The sequence below is a fragment of a genome, unplaced genomic scaffold (genome assembly GCF_019419815.1).
Source record: "Pyrus x bretschneideri cultivar Hongxiangsu unplaced genomic scaffold, Pyrus_bretschneideri_v1 Contig3, whole genome shotgun sequence".
Taxonomy (NCBI): domain Eukaryota; kingdom Viridiplantae; phylum Streptophyta; class Magnoliopsida; order Rosales; family Rosaceae; genus Pyrus; species Pyrus x bretschneideri.
The window spans coordinates 265287-289655 of record NW_025999612.1 but is presented as its reverse complement, the minus strand read 5'-3'; the positions used below and the strand labels follow the sequence as shown (position 1 = coordinate 289655).

The 24369-nt window shown below is 35.3% G+C and overlaps 3 protein-coding genes and 1 long non-coding RNA gene across 4 annotated transcripts; 2 read left to right on the top strand and 2 right to left on the bottom strand.

Annotated features, from left to right (window-relative positions):
• The first annotated feature begins 10177 nt into the window (after positions 1-10177).
• LOC103931913 (ACT domain-containing protein ACR8) lies at positions 10178-13201 on the top strand. The gene is made up of 7 exons (XM_009341442.2): positions 10178-10492; positions 11001-11046; positions 11182-11296; positions 11385-11452; positions 11555-12121; positions 12223-12327; positions 12440-13201. Exons 1-7 carry the CDS (start codon positions 10431-10433, stop codon positions 12797-12799), a joined length of 1323 nt encoding a protein of 440 aa, XP_009339717.2. The 5' UTR covers positions 10178-10430; the 3' UTR covers positions 12800-13201.
• Positions 13202-14879: 1678 nt separating this feature from the next.
• On the top strand, positions 14880-16902 carry LOC125479793. Its single transcript, XR_007260268.1, has 2 exons — positions 14880-15011; positions 15123-16902. It is a non-coding gene; the product is annotated as an uncharacterized LOC125479793 (long non-coding RNA).
• Positions 16903-17075: 173 nt separating this feature from the next.
• LOC103954797 lies at positions 17076-18463 on the bottom strand. The gene is made up of 5 exons (XM_048589816.1): positions 18024-18463; positions 17852-17950; positions 17662-17733; positions 17469-17582; positions 17076-17344 (listed from the first exon to the last, which is right to left on the bottom strand). The coding sequence occupies exons 1-5, from the start codon at positions 18360-18362 to the stop codon at positions 17252-17254; spliced, it is 717 nt and encodes a 238-aa protein (XP_048445773.1). The 5' UTR covers positions 18363-18463; the 3' UTR covers positions 17076-17251.
• Positions 18367-24069, bottom strand: LOC125479605 (protein FAR1-RELATED SEQUENCE 5-like). Its single transcript, XM_048589132.1, has 4 exons — positions 23745-24069; positions 21224-23617; positions 18533-18687; positions 18367-18374 (listed from the first exon to the last, which is right to left on the bottom strand). The coding sequence occupies exons 2-4, from the start codon at positions 22552-22554 to the stop codon at positions 18367-18369; spliced, it is 1494 nt and encodes a 497-aa protein (XP_048445089.1). The 5' UTR covers positions 22555-23617; positions 23745-24069.
• Between the last annotated feature and the right edge of the window lie 300 nt (positions 24070-24369).

The window sequence follows — 24369 nt, the reverse complement described above, 5'->3', positions numbered from 1 at the left end:
AGGGAGAGTGACTAGTCTCGAGTCATTGGTGTGTGTGACATCAAGACAAGTACGTAGGTGCTCAATAGAGAATGAGTTCACTGAACACGATCAACGAAGAGTTCTCATATTCATGTCACATGAGAACTCATGGTTGGGATAATGCAAATTAGTCTTTTGACCTGAGGCATCACAGTTGTCTTGTGGTTAGGTCCTTAATCTTTGATTATGTCAAAGTCACTCTATCAGGGTGTCCACGGCATCGTTGGGGTTAAGCCACTTAGCCATGGAGGCAAGTGAATGCGCAACAAGGGATCTCTAACCTTCAAACTGTTTGAGGGAGAATACTCTATGATATGATTTAGAATCTCTGGCCAGAGTATGAATGAGATGTTGGAATGCGTTCCAGATCACATTCAAGGTAATCATATAAGTACAAGATTCACATTGGATAGTAGACATGAATAAACTATCAAACCAAACAATGTGGTCAAGAGTATTGTATTAGAGAAAGACCGTATTGCATTTGTAATCCTAAACTGAATAGGTTCTCCACCTCTTCTGATTAGCTTGGGTAACCATGATATGCTGCTAGGTGTCACTCATGGTTTGTGGAAGCCCTAAAAGTGTATTATCACTAACGGGAGAATTGAAAGTAAGTTTCAATTCACAATCGATTTGAAAGAGTTTGAATCGCCCACTGCCTCGCTAAAAGGAACCTAATGGATCGTACACTGTGTAAGGTAGAGATTGAAGATTCAACGGAGATGAGTAAGAATAATTAAATGGTTTAATTATTTATGGCAAGGATTAATTAATATGATTATTAATCAAATGAATAAGTTCGTTAAAAGACCTCGGGTTAGTTTTGGGCCGCAAGGTCCAATGGGATTTGAATGTCAAGCCCATTAACTCAAGTTGTATGACAACTTGAATAAAACAAAGGGCTTGAAAGCCCAATAAACCTATAGGCTAGCCATGTGTAAAAGAATAGGGCTTTTGGTCCATTAGGTCACTTATTTGAAGGGACTATATAAAAGACTTTATAGCCTAAAATTTACTAAGGGTTATTTTTGGGGAAAGGATGAGAACACAAGCTCTCATTTCTCTCAAAAATTTTGGCCAATCTAGAGGGGAATAGCTAGCAATCTTACTTCCTCTAGGTCACTCATTTCTTCTACAATATACCTTGGTGTGGAGACTTAGAGGTTCTCAATTTTGGGAACTTGGAGAAACCTTTTCATCCATCCAAATCCATGGATCCAAGATGCAAGAAATGAAGGCCCTCTCTTTGGGTGATTAGCCTTTGCTTATGCAAAGAGGAATCTACAAAGGTATTGATTTCTCAACTCACTTTGTTTTGAGTTGAGTCTTGGTTCACCTATCTACTAGGCTTTGAATTTCATGGGTAAATGTTTTGTTTTAAGTGCATACAAGCATGATTCCGCCTTTAAATTGTTAATTGCATGCTATTGATGTTGCTTAAATGAACATGTTTTTCACAAATTTTCCTTCAAGTGGTATCAAGAGCCTAAGTCTAGTAGTTGGTGAATCCTTTTGGGTTTTGTAGTTCATAGTTTGTGATTTGAATGTTGTAATTGTTACAAGCTTTATTCTTGCTTCTTTGAATGTAAATTTTGTTAGAAAATTTGCCATCTCAAATGTTGTAGATGTAGTTCATATGAGCATGAATAATGGAACTAAAAGTTGGTGCCAAGTGTTTTGGGATTTTCGGCCAAATCCAAAGGGTGATTTTTTGGGTTCATGTTAGGCTTGTTAAAATGGTTTTAAAGTGCTTTTTGGAACCCCTAAGTACCCTAGGATATTAACCCTCTTTTGAGTTGTGAAAATTTGAGTTTTTGATGAAAGAAAACATCCATGGAGCTATTATGAGTTTTCATGTATGTTCTTCATATTTATTGAAGTTCTTATCAAGAACAAAAAGTTTTGAAGTTTTGATTCAAAAGTTTTATGTTTTACATAAAGTTTTGATTATTAGTTGATGGGTGATGATTATGTCAAAGATATAATTTTGAATATTAGTTGATGGATGATGTTTGTTGGTAAGAAACGATTAAATGTTTTTAATTATATCAACGGTATATTTTCTTTTCAAACCATCCCCACCATCTTTAATCTCACCCACCAAAATCCACTTACAAAATTCTTTTTATCAAAAATCTCTATGTTACTATCCTATGGCCGGCCACCCCTCTAGTGGGGTGCTTTTGTGCAATTAAATAAAGTTTTGATACTTTTGTGTATTTGTATTTTGGCCCAAAAGTTTGTGTTTTTGCAAAATGGCCCAAATAGAATGAGAACAAAAATTGTTTTGTCTCTTTAATGAGAATTGGATTTTCATTATATTTAGTTCCATTTAAATCAATTCTATGGATACAAAAACCAAATGAAAATGTTGCATTCAAGTTTAATTAGTTAAAGCGTTAATTAATTAAAGAAAGGGTGATTATGAACCTTAGCCTACGATAATTGAGCTATGTGAAAGGCCGTTTCAAATTTGTTTGAACCATGGGAATGTGTAGATTAAATTTTGGTTGTAATTTGATATGATCAATTGTTGTAAAAGAGTATAAGCTCTTCTTTACTTTAAAGTAATTTGATTTGATCAATTGTTGTAAAAGAGCATAAGCTCTTATTTACTTTGAAGTACTCCTTTCTTGTTTTATTCGATATGCATGAAATTGGAGTAGTTGGGTCTAACGCCCAATAAGACAACACGCCTTAATGTGATTAAACGCGTAACTAAAATCAATCTCCATCCCTAGACCGAGATTCAACACTAGGCTCGTGTTTGAATCGAATCAAAGGTTCATAGTCATCCTAAGGCCCTAAGGCAACTATATAGTCCATCAATGAATGCAAACCTTATGTTAGTAGTATCATATACTCTTGCTTTAAAAACCGTTTTAAAAGCTTAGTGGGAGTATTATATACAACTAAATCAATCAAATGGACCAATAGTTGTAATAGGATCAAAATGTTTTAATTGGATTAAAATGTATGTTTATATGTGATGAGACCTAAAAACCCTCAACCAAATCAATATTAAGTTGATAAGCGAGAGATGCTTTGAATATCTCTTCGTGGCCTTCCACCGTGGTAGGCTCCAATCGTTTGTGACTTGTACACCGGCTTCACCCTATAATGGGGGAGTACAAAGTGCATGCTTACATTCAGGAGGAGTCTATACGCATATGATGAGGTGAGTGTAGACAACGAGTATGGCCAACATGATATAATTCTGAGGTTGTGCTTGAACCTCTACATAAACTAAGCATGGTGGGAATAACTTAACTAAGTGCAATGGTGTCAACATGATATAATTATGAGGCATTCATTCTCTAGAGGCCAAACTAGATGGGTAATTACAAGAGTTGTAAATCAGTAAAGCGTTATTCTCTCATCATTATTTTTGCTAACCAACATCGTATAATCGTGAGGTGGGTTTGGTAATGGTGAGCCTCCCATACCCTACTAAGAGTTTCCTCCAAAACTCTCGAATTCCGATGAGGGATATGGAATTTGCCAAAAATAGTGGGTGGTGCTATTTGATTTAAAGACCCGAATCAAATGGCTTAAAATCAATCAATTTATATTCGTTATGTATTTGTTTACCAATATATTTGCAAACACTATCCAAAACTTGACAAAGAAAAACCGAACGCTTTAGTTTCCGAACTTGGTACCACAATCCCATAGATTGTCTTGAATGGATTGTAAAAGTACCTAAGTAGTCTCATCCTCACAATCTTCCTATTGATAATGTATCAATAGAAGAACATGTTAGATAAGTCTACCATGAAGAGGACAATGCAAACTCTAGTGCTTGTCTCTTTGTTACACGAACAAGGAACTTGAGAAGTAAGCACAAGGGCATGGACACTTTATGTGCCATGATTCTTCACTTACAAATTGTTGTATGAAGAAATGAGAGTTGCCTTGAACAACTCTTGAGAGTTTGTTATTATGTTTAGAACATAAAGGTTGGTTGACAAAAATAGTCCATTTATATGGACTTATGATGATTTTGAATCATTGAGTGTTGAAGTGTTAAACCACTTAACGAGAGGGAAACTAGGCAAGGACTTCACCTTTGTGTCCCTATCCTAATGGTTCACTAAGTTTATTGTAAACTATATAGTGAACAATAACCGCACGCTCTCCAAATCGTTTGATGTGTATAACACATTTGAAATAAGTTTCAAGAGAGATAGTGGGAGTTTAGGGACCATGACTATTGTAATCAAAAGGGAAGTCAAATGAAGAAGGCAAAATAACTCCAAGGGAACAAACTTTCTTTATGAAAGGATGGACATTGGAAGGGGTATTTGCAAGAAATGTCTTGCAAGTGTCAAGAACACACCTTTCGAAGGTGTTGTAAAATGTTCTTGAATAATTCAAAAACAATTGGTTCTTCTACTTGAATACATGATTCTGTATTAGCAACTATGTTTTACAATCGTTGTAAAAGTGTGGCTAATAAGAAGTAGAAGATAAATGAGAGAAGAGAAAGTACTTCACATTCCAAACGTGAATCGAATATAGATCTCTGCGAAAGCGGATTGTACTTACTTCCTCATATGAACTACTAAAGAAATTAGAAAATACTAAAGATTGTCTTTACATTCCAATTTTAAGGAACTTAAATCCGTCACTATAGTAGAGGTGGATAAATGTTTTGTTTAACAAAATATTGTTCTTTATTAATCAATAATTAGATTATTGTAATCTAATTGGTTGTCTCTATAGTAGAGATGATGTGGTAGTTTAACTGTTTAGAATACGATGATGCTTAAAACCCAAAAGGTTGCAAGGTAGTAACTAATCCCAACTGAGTTGTGATACCTCTAAAACATAAGTTACGAGTTGGTCATAGATGGATGCTTTGGATCGTTAGATCAGGATCCAAGACCTTCTTGTTAAAAATTGCATAGAGGCGAAATGTTCGAATCTTTATTCTATTGGAAAGAAGAAAGAATCACAAAGTTGTTGAGGTTAATTCACTTAGATGTTAGTGGCACTTGTCCACAATATAATACTACTCATGTTGTATGACATTCACCGAAGATCACTCTCGATTGGACTATAGTTTATTTTGAATAAACATAAGTCCGAATACTTTGCAAAAGGTTTCAAAGAATTCAAGAAATGTAAGTAGATGAGTAAGACGTCTAAAGTATTTACCTCCTTAGATTTGATCCAAGGAAAAAGTAACACTTTAGATTAATTTCCTTGAAAAATATCAAGGAAAGTAGCATCATAAAATAATGAATTTCTCCATTAGGAAGAGAATGAACATAAATAAGATTTAGTTCGTTGGACATTATCAATTACCCATATATATATGATATATACTTCTAAGACATGTTAGTTGTAAGAAGATCCATCCATCATGGATCTTAGCAAGCTAGTGGGAGCCATAAGCGTCTTATGAGAAAAGATCAATTGTTTGATTTCTCATAAAGATGTAAATGAATCTTTTGTTTACTAGGTTTACAAAAGATTAGTGGGAGTTGATCATATTCCTAAATTTGAATATATATACATGAAAATATATATTAATTTTGAAAATGAAAGGAATTCTTCATCGTTAAAGTTATGACTTTAAACATTCTATAATGATAGAATGTATATGGGAGACATAGTCTATATACATGGGATGGAAATCTATAATGATATATTTCAAGATATAATTGAATTATATCAATCCCTAAAATAGACAATGAGATGCTAGGAAGTTTCTCATATGATGATAAACTTCAATTAGAATGACAATTCTAGTGAGACTAGGAAGTTGTTTTTATCAAAGGGAATGTACCCTTTGACTCCCAAAGAAATAATGCGTAAATAGAATCCTTTATGCATACGCAGAAAGGTGATTTATGTATTTCATATTGTATGAAAACATTGATATAAGTTGTACCTAGAACGGTACAAGATGATATCAGTGCAAGCCCAGGATCAGAACCATGGCAACTGTCAAGTGAATCCTTAGGTATTTAAGAAATACTAAGGATGGATTCCTCAAGAATGAGGAAGAATTAGAGTAACGTAATGGAAGCGTAAATGTATTAGATTATGAATCTAATCCATCATAGAATATCTCTTCATTATGAATGAAGTGATAATGAGATATCTCTTTATTATGACTAAAGAGATATTTGGGTGGAAACGTTAAAAGTAAATGACTTTAATGTGTTCCATCATGTATGCAAAATATATTGCCATATAGAAGCTTACAACATTGTTGTTTGGATGGGAAAGTTCATTCATGAACTCTTCATTCGGTTCCAACCAGAAAGTGTATGACACTAATGGGGCGATAGCTCAAGCCAGGGAATCAAGGTCTCATCAAGGTCCAAACTCAAATGAGAGACTGAACTACATGATTGAGAATCATGTATAATGGTGACGTCGTTATTCTCAAGGTTGCTTCTATGGATAACATATAGATATCCATTGTTTAGGCCTACTACTCAGCCATTTATGAAATGAATTACAGAATAGGTATCATCAATGATGACTAAGCTGATTGGCTCTAGTGCAAGTGGGAGATTGTTGGAAATGTGCCCTAAAACCAATCATATGATGATACTTTACGGACATTTCAAACTAATATAGTTTAAAGGGCAAAGATTATTGTTTGAGCCGTCTAATATAAATGTTATATGCTTAAACGATAAGTCCAAGGAATATGTGATTGGAAGAATGCGATCTAAAGAAGTTAGATTCATGAGACCATTCTTTCGTTGACACATCCTAAACGTTCCTGATCATAGGATTGTCAATTGGGCATTGACAGTCCGTTAAGATCAGTACGTGCTATGTCTTCTCTCAGGGAGAGTGACTAGTCTCGAGTCATTGGTGTGTGTGACATCAAGACAAGTACGTAGGTGCTCAATAGAGAATGAGTTCACTGAACACGATCAACGAAGAGTTCTCATATTCATGTCACATGAGAACTCATGGTTGGGATAATGCAAATTAGTCTTTTGACCTGAGGCATCACAGTTGTCTTGTGGTTAGGTCCTTAATCTTTGATTATGTCAAAGTCACTCTATCAGGGTGTCCACGGCATCGTTGGGGTTAAGCCACTTAGCCATGGAGGCAAGTGAATGCGCAACAAGGGATCTCTAACCTTCAAACTGTTTGAGGGAGAATACTCTATGATATGATTTAGAATCTCTGGCCAGAGTATGAATGAGATGTTGGAATGCGTTCCAGATCACATTCAAGGTAATCATATAAGTACCAGATTCACATTGGATAGTAGACATGAATAAACTATCAAACCAAACAATGTGGTCAAGAGTATTGTATTAGAGAAAGACCGTATTGCATTTGTAATCCTAAACTGAATAGGTTCTCCACCTCTTCTGATTAGCTTGGGTAACCATGATATGCTGCTAGGTGTCACTCATGGTTTGTGGAAGCCCTAAAAGTGTATTATCACTAACGGGAGAATTGAAAGTAAGTTTCAATTCACAATCGATTTGAAAGAGTTTGAATCGCCCACTGCCTCGCTAAAAGGAACCTAATGGATCGTACACCGTGTAAGGTAGAGATTGAAGATTCAACGGAGATGAGTAAGAATAATTAAATGGTTTAATTATTTATGGCAAGGATTAATTAATATGATTATTAATCAAACGAATAAGTTCGTTAAAAGACCTCGGGTTAGTTTTGGGCCGCAAGGTCCAATGGGATTTGAATGTCAAGCCCATTAACTCAAGTTGTATGACAACTTGAATAAAACAAAGGGCTTGAAAGCCCAATAAACCTATAGGCTAGCCATGTGTAAAAGAATAGGGCTTTTGGTCCATTAGGTCACTTATTTGAAGGGACTATATAAAGGACTTTATAGCCTAAAATTTACTAAGGGTTATTTTTGGGGAAAGGATGAGAACACAAGCTCTCATTTCTCTCAAAAATTTTGGCCAATCTAGAGGGGAATAGCTAGCAATCTTACTTCCTCTAGGTCACTCATTTCTTCTACAATATACCTTGGTGTGGAGACTTAGAGGTTCTCAATTTTGGGAACTTGGAGAAACCTTTTCATCCATCCAAATCCATGGATCCAAGATGCAAGAAATGAAGGCCCTCTCTTTGGGTGATTAGCCTTTGCTTATGCAAAGAGGAATCTACAAAGGTATTGATTTCTCAACTCACTTTGTTTTGAGTTGAGTCTTGGTTCACCTATCTACTAGGCTTTGAATTTCATGGGTAAATGTTTTGTTTTAAGTGCATACAAGCATGATTCCGCCTTTAAATTGTTAATTGCATGCTATTGATGTTGCTTAAATGAACATGTTTTTCACAAATTTTCCTTCAATATTCATCATACTTTTCCGCATTTTAATTTTTTAAGTCCTTATACCATTCCAATAATTAAAATAATAGTTTACGGACGATATTTTTAACTGTTACGAATGAAGGTAATATAATATTTGCTAAGTATTCTTCGGTTACGTAACTCCTTTTTGAAATAAATAAATGGGTAATTTAGATTATTAATAGATTATTTAGATTATTTAGATGATTTAGATTATTAATTATGGGACACATGGCAGCACAGTAGGTAGGGAGTTATGGATCTGGATCCTCTCTTGAGCTAATGGAGAGGATCCTCCTCATCAATCATCGTGGGCCGTTGGATTTTTATCCAAAGGCTACAAACAGGGGGTCCCTCTAAAGTTATAATGATTTAGCCGTTGGATAAAAATCCAACGGTCCACGATGATTGATGAGGAGGATCCTCTCCATTAGCTCAGGAGAGGATCCAAATCAGGGAGTTATGTGCACCAAAGTTTAAACCGGGTGGGAAAAATGTTCCCCACACGAAAGCCTTCCGTTCCCCTTCCTCACCAAATTTTACATATATAAAATAAATGGGTAAACGGTTACCCATTTATAACCGCGGTTAATACTCATAACCACCCATTTAAATTTCACGGGTAAACGGTTATACCCATAACAATTTATTTATCTAAACGGTTACCCATAACCATAACCGTGAAGTTTAAATGGGCGGGTAACCACGGGTATTTTGCCCATCCGTAGTTGGCACTACTTTCTTTTGAGTTTTGTACAGTAAAAAGAATTGAACCCATTACAATCTTCCCATTATAATTTTGAAAAAAAAAAAAAACAAAAAATCACCCATGTCCTATTATTCTTTTTTGGGTCAAAATTTTGTGAGATTGACTTTAGAGGAATAGTAGAGAGAGATACAAATTTTGGATTTGTGCACTACCAATAAAATAAACCAACAATCGAATGTCATGTAGTCAACCTCATAATTAGCATTTACATGTTTAGCGAGAGCCTTAAAATTTGGAGGTGTGGTGAGAATAAATAATGAGGGAATGTTGAATGTATGTGAAGAACGTGGGGTGTATGTAGAAAGTTTGGGGTGTCAGGATAATATAGGAAAGTATGTGAGGTGTCCTAAGATAAATTTTGATTGAAAAAGTAGATGTGAGTTGTATTCAACAATACGTGAGGTGTTAATTAAACAACCCTTTATTTTTTACTAATATGTTGCATAATTTAAAATTTTGAATATATAACAATTACTATAAGACAAATGTTAAAGAGGCTATCTCAAAATAGGACTCTCCATAAACTTAATGACAGAGATTCCATAAAGCGTTCTATTTTTAGAGAGTCTTTTAACATTTCTCTTAATATAAAAGTGTAATTGGATTAATAGTCCTCGTGGTTAAATGATAATTGAAAAATAGCCCCTGTGATGAAAAAATTACTTAAGCCTCTATGGTGATGTATGTTAGGATTTAAGCCCTAAATTAAGAATTTCATCAACTCTCTGTTAATTTTAGCACATAAGACTCACATGTAAGGCTAAAAATATGATGTTATCCTCACATGTAAGCCTTATGTATAACAATCAATGGGGAATTTCGTTTTAACCTCATATGTATGACTCACATGCTAATATTAGCGACGAGTAGACAGAATTTTTAATTTTAAGCATAAATTCTAATAAATTTTACCACATAAGTTTAAATCTTAATTTTTTTTACCTCCTGGGTTACCTTCCATGGCATTGCCCAGGGACTAATGATCAAATTAGAAAAGTAAAAAAAATGATGGACTAGTTTGTAAATAAATATAAATTTATATAAAGATAGCTCGTAGTCGTAGAGGCAGTGTGCTGAGAACAAGGCGTGCCTTCCGCTGCGAAATAAAAAGTGAGAGAGAGAGAATTCACGGCGATTTGGCCGAAGAAGCGAGAGTCTGTAGGCATCTGGCATTTGAATTTGTTTCATACGGCGGAGAAGTTTGTGGTTACTCGCTTACTGTTTCATCGATACTTTTGTCGCTAAAACACACGCAGAATCTCTGAGATTTTTCTTTCCCTTTAAAGGACAACAAGAGTTGCTTCCCTCTGTCTCGACGAAATCAGAGCGATGGAGTGGACTGCTTGCCTCGGCGAATATGAGAAGCTCGTCTTCCGGATGAACACCCCCAGGTACTTACATCATATCTTCAAACATTGGGTTTTTCTGGGTTTTATTCTATGGAATTTCCGGTCCACCGCCGCTGTGATCTCCAACTTTCTCGAGAAAATTTTCACCACTCCTTCAACATTTTGGGTCTTTTGGTTTCTGGATTTTGATGTTTTAGTCCTATTTTTTTTTTTTTGGTATTATGGATTTTCTGGCTTTCAAAATCTTTCATTACCGCTGTGATCTCGAATTTTCTCGAGAGAATTTTCAACGATCCAAATCTCTTCTCGATATTTCCCATCTGACCCATTTTTCACTCCACATTTATTTTCTCTCCTAAATTCCATGGTTTTATTTTAATTTATTTTTTGAATTTTCTGGGTTTTTCTTACAATTCCTCGTACATACTTGATGCTTCCTCACTTTGAAATTTAAAAACTTGGGGAAATAAAAATAGAAAACAATTAAATGAAAAAGGTGTTGCGGTGGTGCTTCTCTGACTTGACCATTTTTCACGCTTTCGGTTTGTAGGGTCGTGATCGACAATGCCGTCTGCTCCACTGCGACTTTAGTCAAGGTTTGCTTCCCCGTAAAACCCAAATTTTGTAATTTCTCCCTACCAAAAACCCCAAAAGAAGGTTTGAATTCTTCCACAAAGTTTGACTAATGGGGTTTTTTTTGTTTTTGTTTTTTTTTTTTTTTGGGTCCGCAGGTTGACAGTGCTAGAAGGCATGGAATTCTTCTGGAGGCTGTTCAGGTCCTCACGGATCTCAACCTCTCCATTAAAAAAGCGTACATTTCTTCTGATGGTCGCTGGTTCATGGCTGGTACGAATATCTTCAATTTTTTCCCTTTCGTTTTTTGGTATTTATTTTTGAATTATTTTTCTTAATATGGTTTCTGTTTTTACTGCAGTTTTTCATGTAACTGATCAGAACGGGAATAAATTAACAGACGAGAGCGTTATTAACTATATTGAGCAGGTTAATAAATATTTCATTTAATTCTAGTTTAATCCCCATTTTTTACTAGTGAAATTCATTTTCAATTGAAACTGAAATTGTTTAATTTCTTGTGTTTGGCAGTCACTTGAGACAATTCATTTTGGTACATCCAACTGTAGTAACGGTTTTACGGCCCTTGAGCTCACCGGGACAGACCGAGTAGGCCTTCTTTCCGAGGTGTTTGCGGTGCTAGCTGACCTGCAATGCATTGTGGTTGAGTCCAAGGTGTGGACGCACAATGGCCGAATTGCTTCATTGATTTATGTTAAGGATTGTGATTCCGGTTGCCCGATTGAGGACTCACAGAAAATTGATAGGATTGAAGCGCGGTTAAGGAATGTTCTTAAAGGGGACAATGATATTCGAAGCGCGAAAACCTCAGTTTCAATGGCAGTTGCACACACCGAAAGAAGACTGCATCAAATGATGTTTGCAGATCGCGATTATGACAGAAAGCCCGTTTTACAGCATTGCACCAATTCTCCGGTCATAACGGTGCAGAATTGGGCTGAAAGGGGTTATTCCATAGTGAATATTCAGTGCAAGGATAGGGCAAAGCTTTTGTTCGACGTTGTTTGCACGTTGACAGACATGGACTACGTGGTTTTTCATGCCACTATTAATACATCTGGGGACAGAGGGTACATGGTATGCACTTATTTTCCTAATAACTTGGTTAATTGCATGTTTGTTATTATTATATTGAAGCATGAGATTGACTTGTGTTTTGTGGTTGAATTATATTTCAGGAATTTTACATTAGGCACACTGATGGAACCCCAATTAGCTCTGAACCCGAACAACAGCGTGTAATCCAATGCTTACAGGCCGCGGTTCAAAGAAGAGCATCTGTGGTATTGCTCATTTTTCAGTTCCTCTTCAATCAAATTGTTTATCATGTCATTTTGTTATTGTTCCATGATGTTGCAAATGCTAATTGTTAAATTGGGTTTTGTTGTATTTCAGGGTGTGAGGCTAGAACTATGCACCGAGGATAGACAAGGTCTTCTAGCTTATGTTACAAGGACATTCCGCGAGAACGGTCTAAACGTGACGAGGGCCGAGATATCCACGACAACGGACAAGGCGCTAAACGTATTCTACGTGACGGATGCAATGGGAAACCTTGCGGATGCGAAAACCATAGAATCAGTGAGACAGAAAATCGGGTTGAGTAACTTGAAAGTGAAGGAACTTCCATTGATTTACCATCAAATGAGGGAGAGGGAGGAGCAGCAAGGAGTTGGTGGGGCAGTTTTGTTATCACTTGGGAGCCTAGTGAGAAGGAATCTGTACAATTTGGGGCTCATCGGATCTCATTATTAAGGAGGAAGTTTCCAATTTGGTGGGGAGAGAGAGAGAGAGAGAGAGGAATTGGGCGACAGTAGTTGGACATTGTAGGTGGGTTTGCTTTTTTTTTTTTGGGTCGGCGAATTGAAAGGCTGGAGGGGTGGGGCCCACCATTTTAAAATACAGTTGTTTGAATTTTGGAGAGGGAAAAACAAATGAGAATGTAAAAAGAAAAAGCAGTGGTGGTAAATTCGTGTTGTGTAAGTGATGTTTTAGAGAAGACAGGGACTTAGAGAGGTTAGGTAAAAAGGAAAATTAGAGTTTGGGGAATATACAGCAAAGCAAAGCACCAAACATTTGTATAGAAGACTGTTTCTTAAGTATTTAGCTTTTTAATGGTTGACTTGATTTTCTGAATGAAACATTACCTAATCTTTAGTGTTTAATATTAGTGTAGGCTAGGAGGGCTTTTTGTTTTCACATTGTTTGGAAATGGTGGAAGAATCTAATCCCCCTTTTGATTAGCATGATGAAATGAGCACATGAAACCCCATATAAATAAAACTAACCATAATAGCCTTTTTAACCGTGTTAGAAATTTCTTTGATATTTCCATGAAAGTATCTTAAAAATCTGAAAAAGATATGAAAATGGGAGCCAGAGTCTAAACTTTACCTCATATCGGAGAAATTTTTAAGTTTAGATTAAAGTCGACAAATCTTTTTAATATTTCTGACTTATCAATTAAATATCGAAGAAACTTTTATATTTGTTCAAACTAGTGTTTGACATTTCCAAAAGTTTTATTTCAAATTTATATATTTTTCATCAAAAGCAACCAATATCGATATTCGATATTTGATATATCTGTTGATATTTTCACAAATTTGTACATCGATATTTCTATGGATACCGATAGTTTAACATTCTTGATAACATCCAACTTCCAAATAATTGCTATGTACAAATGTGCGGTTGATCGCTATTTAGACAAGTGGATCAAGGTAATGTTATTTTCTTTGTCACTCAAATCTAAACTCACTTACTAAAATTGGACTAATTTAAAGTATACATCGTATCATAAAAGTTCATCTTCCATGTGGTATTTTATCAATTGATCAAAATTGGTATAAAAATGCACCTAATTTTGGCCGCATATAAATAGTTGCATGGCAAAAATTTTATGAAGGGTGGAGAACATTTCAAACACAACCGACACTTAACAGTCCAAGTTCCAACCGACAAGATGGATATACAGTCATCGTAAATGTTAAATATCTTTAGCGTGTCTTCACTCTTTTCACACGCAAAAATCAAAGAACCTGATTAGTCTTTTTGTTTGATAATTTCAAATTAATTAAAATATTAATTCCAAGGAGCTTTGGGTCCAATGGACCAATATGTATTAAACAAAAAACAAGCTAATTATTATTAGAGATAATATTTATCAACTAGTTGAGACAAATTGGATATGAAAGTAGTCAAGAAAGAAAAAGAGAAGAAATTAAAAGGATTAAATACTTAATTAATTAATTAAGTGCTAATCGTGGTTTACGTGTCCAAGGCAAACACCACGACTCCCGAGAATTGGTCAAACAATCTGCCAGTACCAGCTTTTTCTCCATCTTGCCTCTCTTGCTGGAAGTTCTAAATTACTTCTTTAAAAACATGGATAATACTTGGAGGACCCAATATACTGAAATTACCCGTGGTCCAATCAAATAAAACCATGTGTCATTTAAAGCCATAACCAAACAACTCCTCTAAGATTGCTCATGTGACTAAATAACCAGTCTCTCTCCTCCGTCCTGCTCAGGCCATGCCGCGGATCCCATTGCATCAAATCCAACCCAAATTTGTTAGGAAAGTTTTTCTTGCACCTCTTGTATTTTGAGGGTTTTATTTTAAATACAACAATGCTATTCTTACCACATTAATATACCACATTAGTATACCACATTATGTGGCATCTGATGTGGCTGTCCACATCATCAAATTAATCATAATTTAATTTAAATTAAAATCTATTTAATAAACTAATAATAAATAAAAAAATCTGAAATTAAATGGTATTTGTGGCATACGAGGAGTCTCCTCTCCTCTCCTCTCCTCTCCTCTCATTCCTTCCCCGATGCTTCTTTTTCCGTTTCTTCTTCCATGCCATTTTTTTATTTTAGCCCAGATTTTGTTCAGTAGCCTTGCCATTGATGGAAGCAGATCTTTTTGTTTCAGTTCTCAAACCATTGAGGTAAGAATGCAAACCCAACTTTCCAAAATAAAAAATCTGAAATCATTTCCTCTTTCAGTTCTCACTCTCTCTCTGTCTCTCTCTCTCTCTCTCTCTCTCTCTCTTCTACAGGTACAGGACCTAAGTAACTAGTCTAGCTTATTGCAAACCCAACTTTCCAAAATAAAAAAGAGACTAAGGTGAATACCTGAAAATTTGTTCATAGAAAAATGACACTGGGGGTTGAAGAAGAACCCGAAAATTTGGAGGACACTAACCACGTGATGATTATTAGCAACCCCATATATGAAGGTAATTATTTTTATTATTTATTGGCATTCGGGTTCTACTTATCTGTTAATTTGATTCAAGAAATTGGAGTTTTAGTTTCATTTTTCTTTTATGAAAAGCTTGGAAAATTTGTATATACCATTTACTGGAGGTTTGTAATTCTTAGATTAATAGAGTAAACAAAACGGTTTGAATGAAACCCACTCGATATAAATGTATATACCCCATGCATACAAACAAGCACATACATATTTTTATAGCTCTAAAATCTTCAACGAAGTGGGATATAACTTTTAAAAACTTTTAAGAAGTGCAATATTTATAAATTTGTAAGCAATTGAGATTTCCTTTTTTTGTTTTTTTTTTTTTCTGCTACTCGGTCGTATTGTCATCTTGTTGTGCATCTCTTTCAAAATCTTGGTATTTAATTATCTGATCTTTGTGTTCCATTACCTGTGTTTAAATTCTTTGGGGAAGGAATGGAAGATTCATTTAGAGAGTTGCTTAACCAGATTCGAACACATAAGGTATCCTCTGCATCCAAGTGTAGGTTTCATATGAAGAAATTTAGTGTATATACCCACCCGATGTTAGAATTCTTGCGCTTGACAGGGTCAGCACTATGAAGTGTTCATATTGTCCAGTTCAAAATTTTTAATTTTATTTTTTAAATTATCTAATTATTGTAATTGGCCTAGCTTTCCAATATTATATGCTACTGAATGTTGCCACTGATGATAATTGGAAGTTGCGGAAACAATGTACTGCCTTAGACTGTAGCAATTTATAATTTGATTACTTATTAATTTGGTAATGTATGTGAATAGTAGTGAGTATGACATCATTGGAGTTTTAGCAAGAAAGCATTGACAATTACTTACAAAGACTAAAAAGTATAATTTTCTAAGTATCCTTCCTCTGTAGTTTTCAAGTGACCTTGTGTTACCTTTAGGCCTGATGCTACTGCACCTCTTGATACTAATGCAATCCAATTTTCCATTGGCAAGAAAATTTACAAAAGCAGCAAATTATGTCGTTACAATGCACTAGTCAGGTAAAGCATTACTTTTTTTCTGTTTCGAGAAAGTTTTTTAAGGTGTTATTTACTTACTGATATTGGCAAACATAATATCACCACGGAGTTGAAGCCGTTGGTTGATGCGAAAATAAAGTAGGTCCTCGGAGTTGACGACTTTGATTTGGAGGGTGTGTTGCCAGAAGGGTTCTTGGAGAAAATCATTTATGGGCAGCAAAGATTGGGAAAGAAGGATGATAGCAAAGATGAGTGTTTTGATGAGTCTGCAAGTACAAGGCCATACCTTTTTGAAGCTTGGGAGGTCAGGGAGAAGAGGAAGATAGAAAAACCATTGATGAATTGGAGGTTTTCTGCATTGAAGAATGAAATTGACATGAAAGACAATCTTAAATAGTGGGCTCATATTGTTGCTTCTGCAGTTAGATGACGAACATTCTTGTTCTAAGATTTTTTGTACTTTTTTTCTGGTTTGGATTTTGCTCCAATTTTTTGGACACTATTTGTATATAGTAGATTTACCAGGTCAATCAATATTGTTCTACAACTTGTAAATGTGAATAAAAAGTAGAAACATTTTCATGATCAGATTATGAATATTTGTGCTCTGCATTCTTCTTAAGCTATAATCGTTGCTGCAGGAATGCAAGATTGAATCTTGGAAGAAATTGGTTTTTGGTTTATAGCTTTAGAAAGCGGTGTTTTGATATAGGCATTTCGTTTTTCAATTTTGTTGATTAAACATATGCTCCCTTTAAGAATTTGATTGAACTCCACTTTTAGTACAACAAGAATTAGAAGAGCAACACGTCTGCATACTGGCTACTGTTACAAAATATTTGAAATGCATTGAAGTCTATGTTTAGAAGAAATAGGATCCAAAACCACAAAAACTCAAACTGCATAAAGAAATTGCTTTCATTGTTGCTTCCATTGCTTAGTTAAGCTCTTGGTCATCATTTCCTCTTGAAGTAGAGCTCTGCATATTGTACATACTATAACCTCCATTCCAGTATGGATATTGTTGACCCTAAATAAAGAGAGAGAGAAAAAAAAAACCATAAGAACTACAGATAGAGCATTATACTATGTGATGTAAATAAATATTTAATTAATAACAACAAAAGGATTAAATGCATCCTCTCAATGTTTACCTGGACATAATTTCCATGAATAGTAGGATAACTTATATTTCCAATCTTAGACTCTTTGTAAAATGGGTTTGGATGACTACCTCGACTGAGTCCCAATAACAAAGCCATGTTTTCCTACAATAGGTAATATTTATTCAATAGGTAACACAAGCAATTCAAAATCACCATCAATAGAACAAAATGCACAACTTACATTAGTATGGGGAAAAATAGGATATTGGTTGGCAGGCATGCAAATTTGAACTCCTTGTGTAAGATGAGAACGCTAAATCCCAAAGAATAAAAGTAATTACAATTACAAAGAGTAAATATAGTAATTATAATGACAATGATTATTAACTAAGTAAAAAGATAACAAGAAGATCAATATATTTATCGCATACCTCCACAACAACATTACTCTCTTGCGTTGCAATTATGTTATCACTTCTACAAGGAGGTGGACCATCAATATGGCATATTGCATCACTTTCCATGGATTTCTACAAAAGTCGCAAGTGAAGCATGTTATGATTTATCAACTTATTAGTCATATAAAACAAATATGTTTGTTACCTGTGTTTCTTCCTCATCTGTATTGTCCTTACAAGACGTAATCTTTTTCCGTCTTTTTTGTCTTCTTTTGATTACTTGCTCAATCTTGGATTGTTTCCTTTTTGATGGTGGACGACCTTTACCTCTAGCTAACAATGGCGTAAGTATACGCTGATTTGGGTTAGGAAGAGGATCAAAGTTCGTATCATCAGGTGACTGTGGTGTTGGTTGAGTGCTACTAGCCGCTCCATCATGTTTACATAGTTGCTCCTTTAGTTTATGCATCCATCTCACCACAAACATACACTTATCATCAGAATCATTGGCTAATTCCTTAATGTCGTCAAAGGTTTTCTGCATCTTGTCAGATCTCTGTGCTTCAGGTGTAGCAACCCAATTACTGTAACTTATCCTAACCCTTGTGTGGCATCTTTTCACATCCTTCCTCCATCTCCTAATGATATACTTATCTGGCATAGAGTCAATGTCATGATGAACTAAAACATAAAGCGCATGTCTACATAATATACCTCTAAACTCAAACTTGCAGCAATTGCAATTAACTTCAATCTCACGTTCGTTAAACTGGACCTTGAAAATGACAGTCTTCTTTTTGTTCTCCTTGATCAGAATACGCTCAGCTATTTGGTACTCCAAAATTGCATTATCAGTTTCAACTGAAACCCTGTCACAATACATTATACTTGTCAATTCCTTTTGGAACTCCTTGAATTTTGAAATCGTGTAAACAGCTTGAACTTGCTTTTCCATGTCATAATGAGTTGCACAACGAACATTCGAAGAGAAAGAATCAGAATCTGCAGAAGCCTCTTTTAGCACCTTACTCCTTAATGCATTCTCATATTGCTCCACAAATTGTTTTAAAGTAGTCTTTGAGTTCACGTGGCCATCAAAAAATGCATTCATGCTCTCACTCCTTTGTGTCGTTGACATTCCAGCCCAAAATTTATTTTTCACATACACAGGCACCCAATGATGTCTCTCTGCATACAAGCTTCTTAACCATTTATGTGCTTGCTGATAGGAGCATATTTAGGCGACTTACTTAGCTTGTTTTCGTGCATCTATGTTGTTAATTCATAGTTGTTTTAGTAATTTAAGCCATTTTCGTGTGTTTTTAGGTTCATATGGCTAAGGAAGCAAAAAGATGCATTTTGGAGCATTTTGGAGCAAAATTGGGCTTGGAATGGATAGCATATTTTTGGAGCCAAAGTGTTGGACGAATTTGAAAGCCTTGTATGCACTTTGGACATAAAACAAAGGGCCTAGCCCAATCAAACAATCCTTTGAGCCATGCAAAACCTCTAGCCCAATCAACAAGCCTTAGCCACATGCATTCACATGCATCACAACCCCAAAACCATCAAGAAACACCCATTCACACACACATGCATTCACATGCATTTCCACCTTCCTACTTCATCATTTCACCACATTCTCCCTCTTTAACTCACATGCACCCAAACAAAGCCAACCTAGCTAACCCTACATGCATTATTTATTCACTCTTCATCATTGCATTCATCACCAAAGAACTCCCCATCATTGCCATGCATTCCCCCTAATTCCATCCATCTTCCACACCTTTCCAACCTAGCCACATCCTTTAATCATTCCCCCCTTTAAGTTATGATTTTATTTCCTAACCCTACATGCATTATTTATTAACTTTTCATCATGCATCCACATTCATTCCAACACAAAACACACACATGCACTTATTCTTTCATCATTGCACCACCAATCCACCCACATGCATTTCCAACCATTCACACCCCTTTAATCATTCTCCTAGCTATCATTCACATGCTCTCCCATCCATTCTCTCCCTATATGTTCCCTCCACTACTCCTATAAATACCCTTGCATTCATTCATTCATTCATCATCTCATTCACAACACAACAACACACCACAAACACATTCCTTTCCCTCCCTTAGAATCCAAAAACCATCTTCCATTTCCACAAATCCTCATCCATTTCCATAATTCCCCAACACTTCCATCCCCCCAACCAACCTATCCTTAAACCTTGTGCTACAACAACGAGGAAGAGAAGAGTGCCTAAACGTTCATACAATTCAAGTTTTGAGTTGTTGGAATGTTTAGGTGTTTCTTTGATTTCAAAGTTTCATTTTAATTCTCTTTGTTTTGTACGTATGAGAAATGGAAGAAAAGAGTGCTTAAACGTTCATACAATTCAAAGTTTTGAGTTGTTGGAATGTTTAGGTGTTTCTTTGATTTCAAAGTTATGAGGAACTAAACCCCCTTTAGCTAGGGGGTAATTCGAAACTATGTTTATGTTTGTAATATGATTTGATTACTTTTAATTACGTTTCATAAGTTGTGAATTCAATTTGTTTAACTGTTTGATTGATAACCTATTTATGTATGTTTATTAAGAATGAACGCTTAATTTTCATGCATGAATTTGACGCTAGAATATAAGTGAGTTTCACGTAATAGTTATGAACTTATATTCACAAGTAGTGGAGGTTGCTTATAAACAATCGTGTTAAACATATTCTTGGCATAAGTTTCATGCAATCATAGTAACGAATGCCTCGTCAACACTTATAGTTTTCATGATGCTTAATGATTCTTGCTTGTATCTCTATTATGCAATTCATGTAGGGAACTTGTGAGGAATGCTTTGGATTGTCGTATGCAATCATCCAATTCATTAACTTAAGGAAAACTTGACGGTTAATTTAAGCGGACCTAATTAACCCGGGGCGTTGAGAATTCATGGTTTATTGAAAAGCAATTAGACATCGTTTTGTATGCAAGTATAACATATGTGGAGATGAACCCCTTAGCTAGCTTCCCATCCATTCATTTCCGTCAAATCCATATTTACAATTTGTTTTGTTTCCAAGTTTCCATTTTTAGTTTAAAGTCGTCCAAATCCAATCCCCTTTACTTTATTGTTCAATTTAGTTAGAAATCAATTTAGTTTGTGTTTTTAAAGCATTTTGAGTCTTTTGGTTTGTCTTAGTGTTTTAACATTTAGTTTCACATTCTTTGAGTCTAGTTTAGTGTTTTATCTTGTTTTTACGTTTTTGAGTCAGTTTCCAAGGTTTTAGCAATCCCTCCTAATCCCCGGTCCAGAACGATCCCTACTTATACTTATACCACAATTGTCAAAAAGAGGGTTTAATTTGTGTGCGTATAAATCTCGCATCACTTGCTTTTTAAACTTATATTTTTCAATCATCTCAGCCCAACGTTCTTCAAAATCTTCAGAAGTCATTGAGTCATAAACAATGCTGTTTAACGAAGAGCTCATAGACTCATATTCCTTATAACTTTTGAGCTTATTAGGAACCTTTTTCATTATATGCCACAAGCACAACCGATGTCGAGTATTAGGAAAAACAACTTCAATCGCTTTTTTCATAGCTTTGTCTTGATCTGTAATTATTCCACTTGGAGCATGACCAGACATACAAGCAAGCCAGGTCTTAAACAACCAAATAAAGGAATCAGTATCTTCCCTTGAAATCAATCCACATCCCAATAAAATTGATTGCCCGTGATGATTAACTCCTACAAATGGAGCAAATGGCATATCGTACTTATTAGTCAAGTACGTTGTGTCAAATGTTACAACATCACCGAATTCTTCATACAATGCCCTACTCCTTGCATCTGCCCAAAATACATTTCTTAAACGACCATTTTTGTCTAAATCAATTGCATAGAAGAAATTTGCATTCTGAGCTTGCATGCTTACAAAGTAGTTTTGAACTGCAGTGGCATCCCCTTCTCCAAGTCGTAAGCGCTTCACCTTTTCAATATAATTTCTACAATCTTTTTCTAAACACTTCATATTCTCATGCCCCCCAACTTCAACCACCACTGAATTATAACTTTTGTTGACCCTTATTCCGGCTTTATCATTCACTTCAAGCTTCTTTTTTACAGAAGAACTAACTTCCCGAAAACACTTCCAATAACGAGTTTTTGTTGGACTCAACCCATGATTATGATCAAGCTTTACAGAATTCACTCGCCATTTCTCACCCAAGTATAAACCTGCCCTTAGCTGAGCCTTGCAATCATTCTTTATACTTGGATATGGCTTAAGAGGATTACTTGAATTACTTTTTGATGTACCTGATCGAGCGCAACACATAGTAATATACCTCAATTCTCCATCATCTCCCTTCGTTGATGATCTCTTTATCACTGGAAATCCTGATTGTCTCCCATATTCCTTGTAATATGTAGCCACTTGATCCGCGTTGTCAAAGATCATTCCAACTTGAGGCTCTTGGACCTTTTCTTCCACATTCATTTTGTTCTCCATGTTAGTCCCATTATTTTCAACTGCATGAACCCCATTGCTTTCCGCTTCAGTGGCATCAGAAGTTGCTTCAATTGCATCATCTTCTTCAATACTTTCATTAGAAGTTTCTATTGTATGAACCCCATCACTTTCTGTTTCATTACAAGAGCTCACTTCAACTACATCATCTTCTTCAGTAAATTCATTAGAAGAACTCCCTGTTCCTAAAACATAAAACATAATTATACAAGTTTATATATTACACCATACTATCAATGTAAATACATTAGCCATATGTGCAAGTCTCTCAATTCTAGTGTATGCACTGCAATGGCTGAGAAAACAAACCCCACAACAAAATTAAGCATTTTAGATAGAAAAATTAAATTATACAAAGACTGGAAAGTGAAAAGTCCTTGTCGTAGGAGTTCGACGGTGCACCGAATCGAGCAAAGAGAGTAGCTGAAACAAAAAGTTTCCATGCGGAAAAATAAAATGAGGAGAAGTTTGTATGAGGCAAATACATAATTCATGGAACCTCTTTGTTGACAATCACTGGGGAGGGCATTGGACAAGCTATATTAATAGCCTATAGGTATAGACTAACATCTCATAAGACATAGAAAAAATGTAACTTGCTTAAAATTATTATGCAGTAGAAATTTCAATGAAAAGAAGAATTTAAACACAGGCAATGGAACACAAAGATCAGATAATTAGATATCAAGATTTTGAAAGAGATGCACAACAAGATGACAATATGACCGAGTAGCAAAAAAAAAAAAAAACAAAAAAAGGAAATCTCAATTGCTTACAAATTTATAAATATTGCACTTCTTAAAAGTTTTTAAAAGTTATATCCCACTTCGTTGAAGATTTTAGAGCTATAAAAATATGTATGTGCTTGTTTGTATGCATGGGGTATATACATTTATATCGAGTGGGTTTCATTCAAACCGTTTTGTTTACTCTATTAATCTAAGAATTACAAACCTCCAGTAAATGGTATATACAAATTTTCCAAGCTTTTCATAAAAGAAAAATGAAACTAAAACTCCAATTTCTTGAATCAAATTAACAGATAAGTAGAACCTGAATGCCAATAAATAATAAAAATAATTACCTTCATATATGGGGTTGCTAATAATCATCACGTGGTTAGTGTCCTCCAAATTTTCGGGTTCTTCTTCAACCCCCAGTGTCATTTTTCTATGAACAAATTTTCAGGAATTCACCTTAGTCTCTTTTTTATTTTGGAAAGTTGGGTTTGCAATAAGCTAGACTAGTTACTTAGGTCCTGTACCTGTAGAAGAGAGAGAGAGAGAGAGAGAGAGAGAGAGAGAGAGAGAGAGAGAGAGAGAGAGAGTGAGAACTGAAAGAGGAAATGATTTCAGATTTTTTATTTTGGAAAGTTGGGTTTGCATTCTTACCTCAATGGTTTGAGAACTGAAACAAAAAGATCTGCTTCCATCAATGGCGAGGCTGCTGAACAAAATCTGGGCTAAAACAAAAAAATGGCATGGAAGAAGAAACGGAAGAAGAAGCATCGGGGAAGGAATGAGAGGAGAGGAGAGGAGAGGAGACTCCTCGTATGCCACAAATACCATTTAATTTCAGATTTTTTATTTATTATTAGTTTATTAAATAGATTTTAATTTAAATTAAATTATGATTAATTTGATGATGTGGACAGCCACATCAGATGCCACATAATGTGGTATACTAATGTGGTATATTAATGTGGTAAGAATAGCATTGTTGTTTTAAATAAGAAAGGAGTTTGTTTTGTAAGTGAGTGAGTTAACTAGTGGAATGTTGAGTTGGCATTTCCCATTGGGATGTTTTAAATGGAGCAATAGCCTCAATGCTCTCACAACGGTTATTAGGAGAATATACTAAAAAAATACCACACTAGTTTTCTGCTCGTCTTCTTCCTTCCTCTGGTCCCTCTCTTTATCTCCATTGCTACAATTGCTTGGTTGATGTAGGTTTCTATCATTGGTATCATCCAATTTTCTATCCTTGTTTCCCTCTTTGCATGCCCCGCTCGAATCT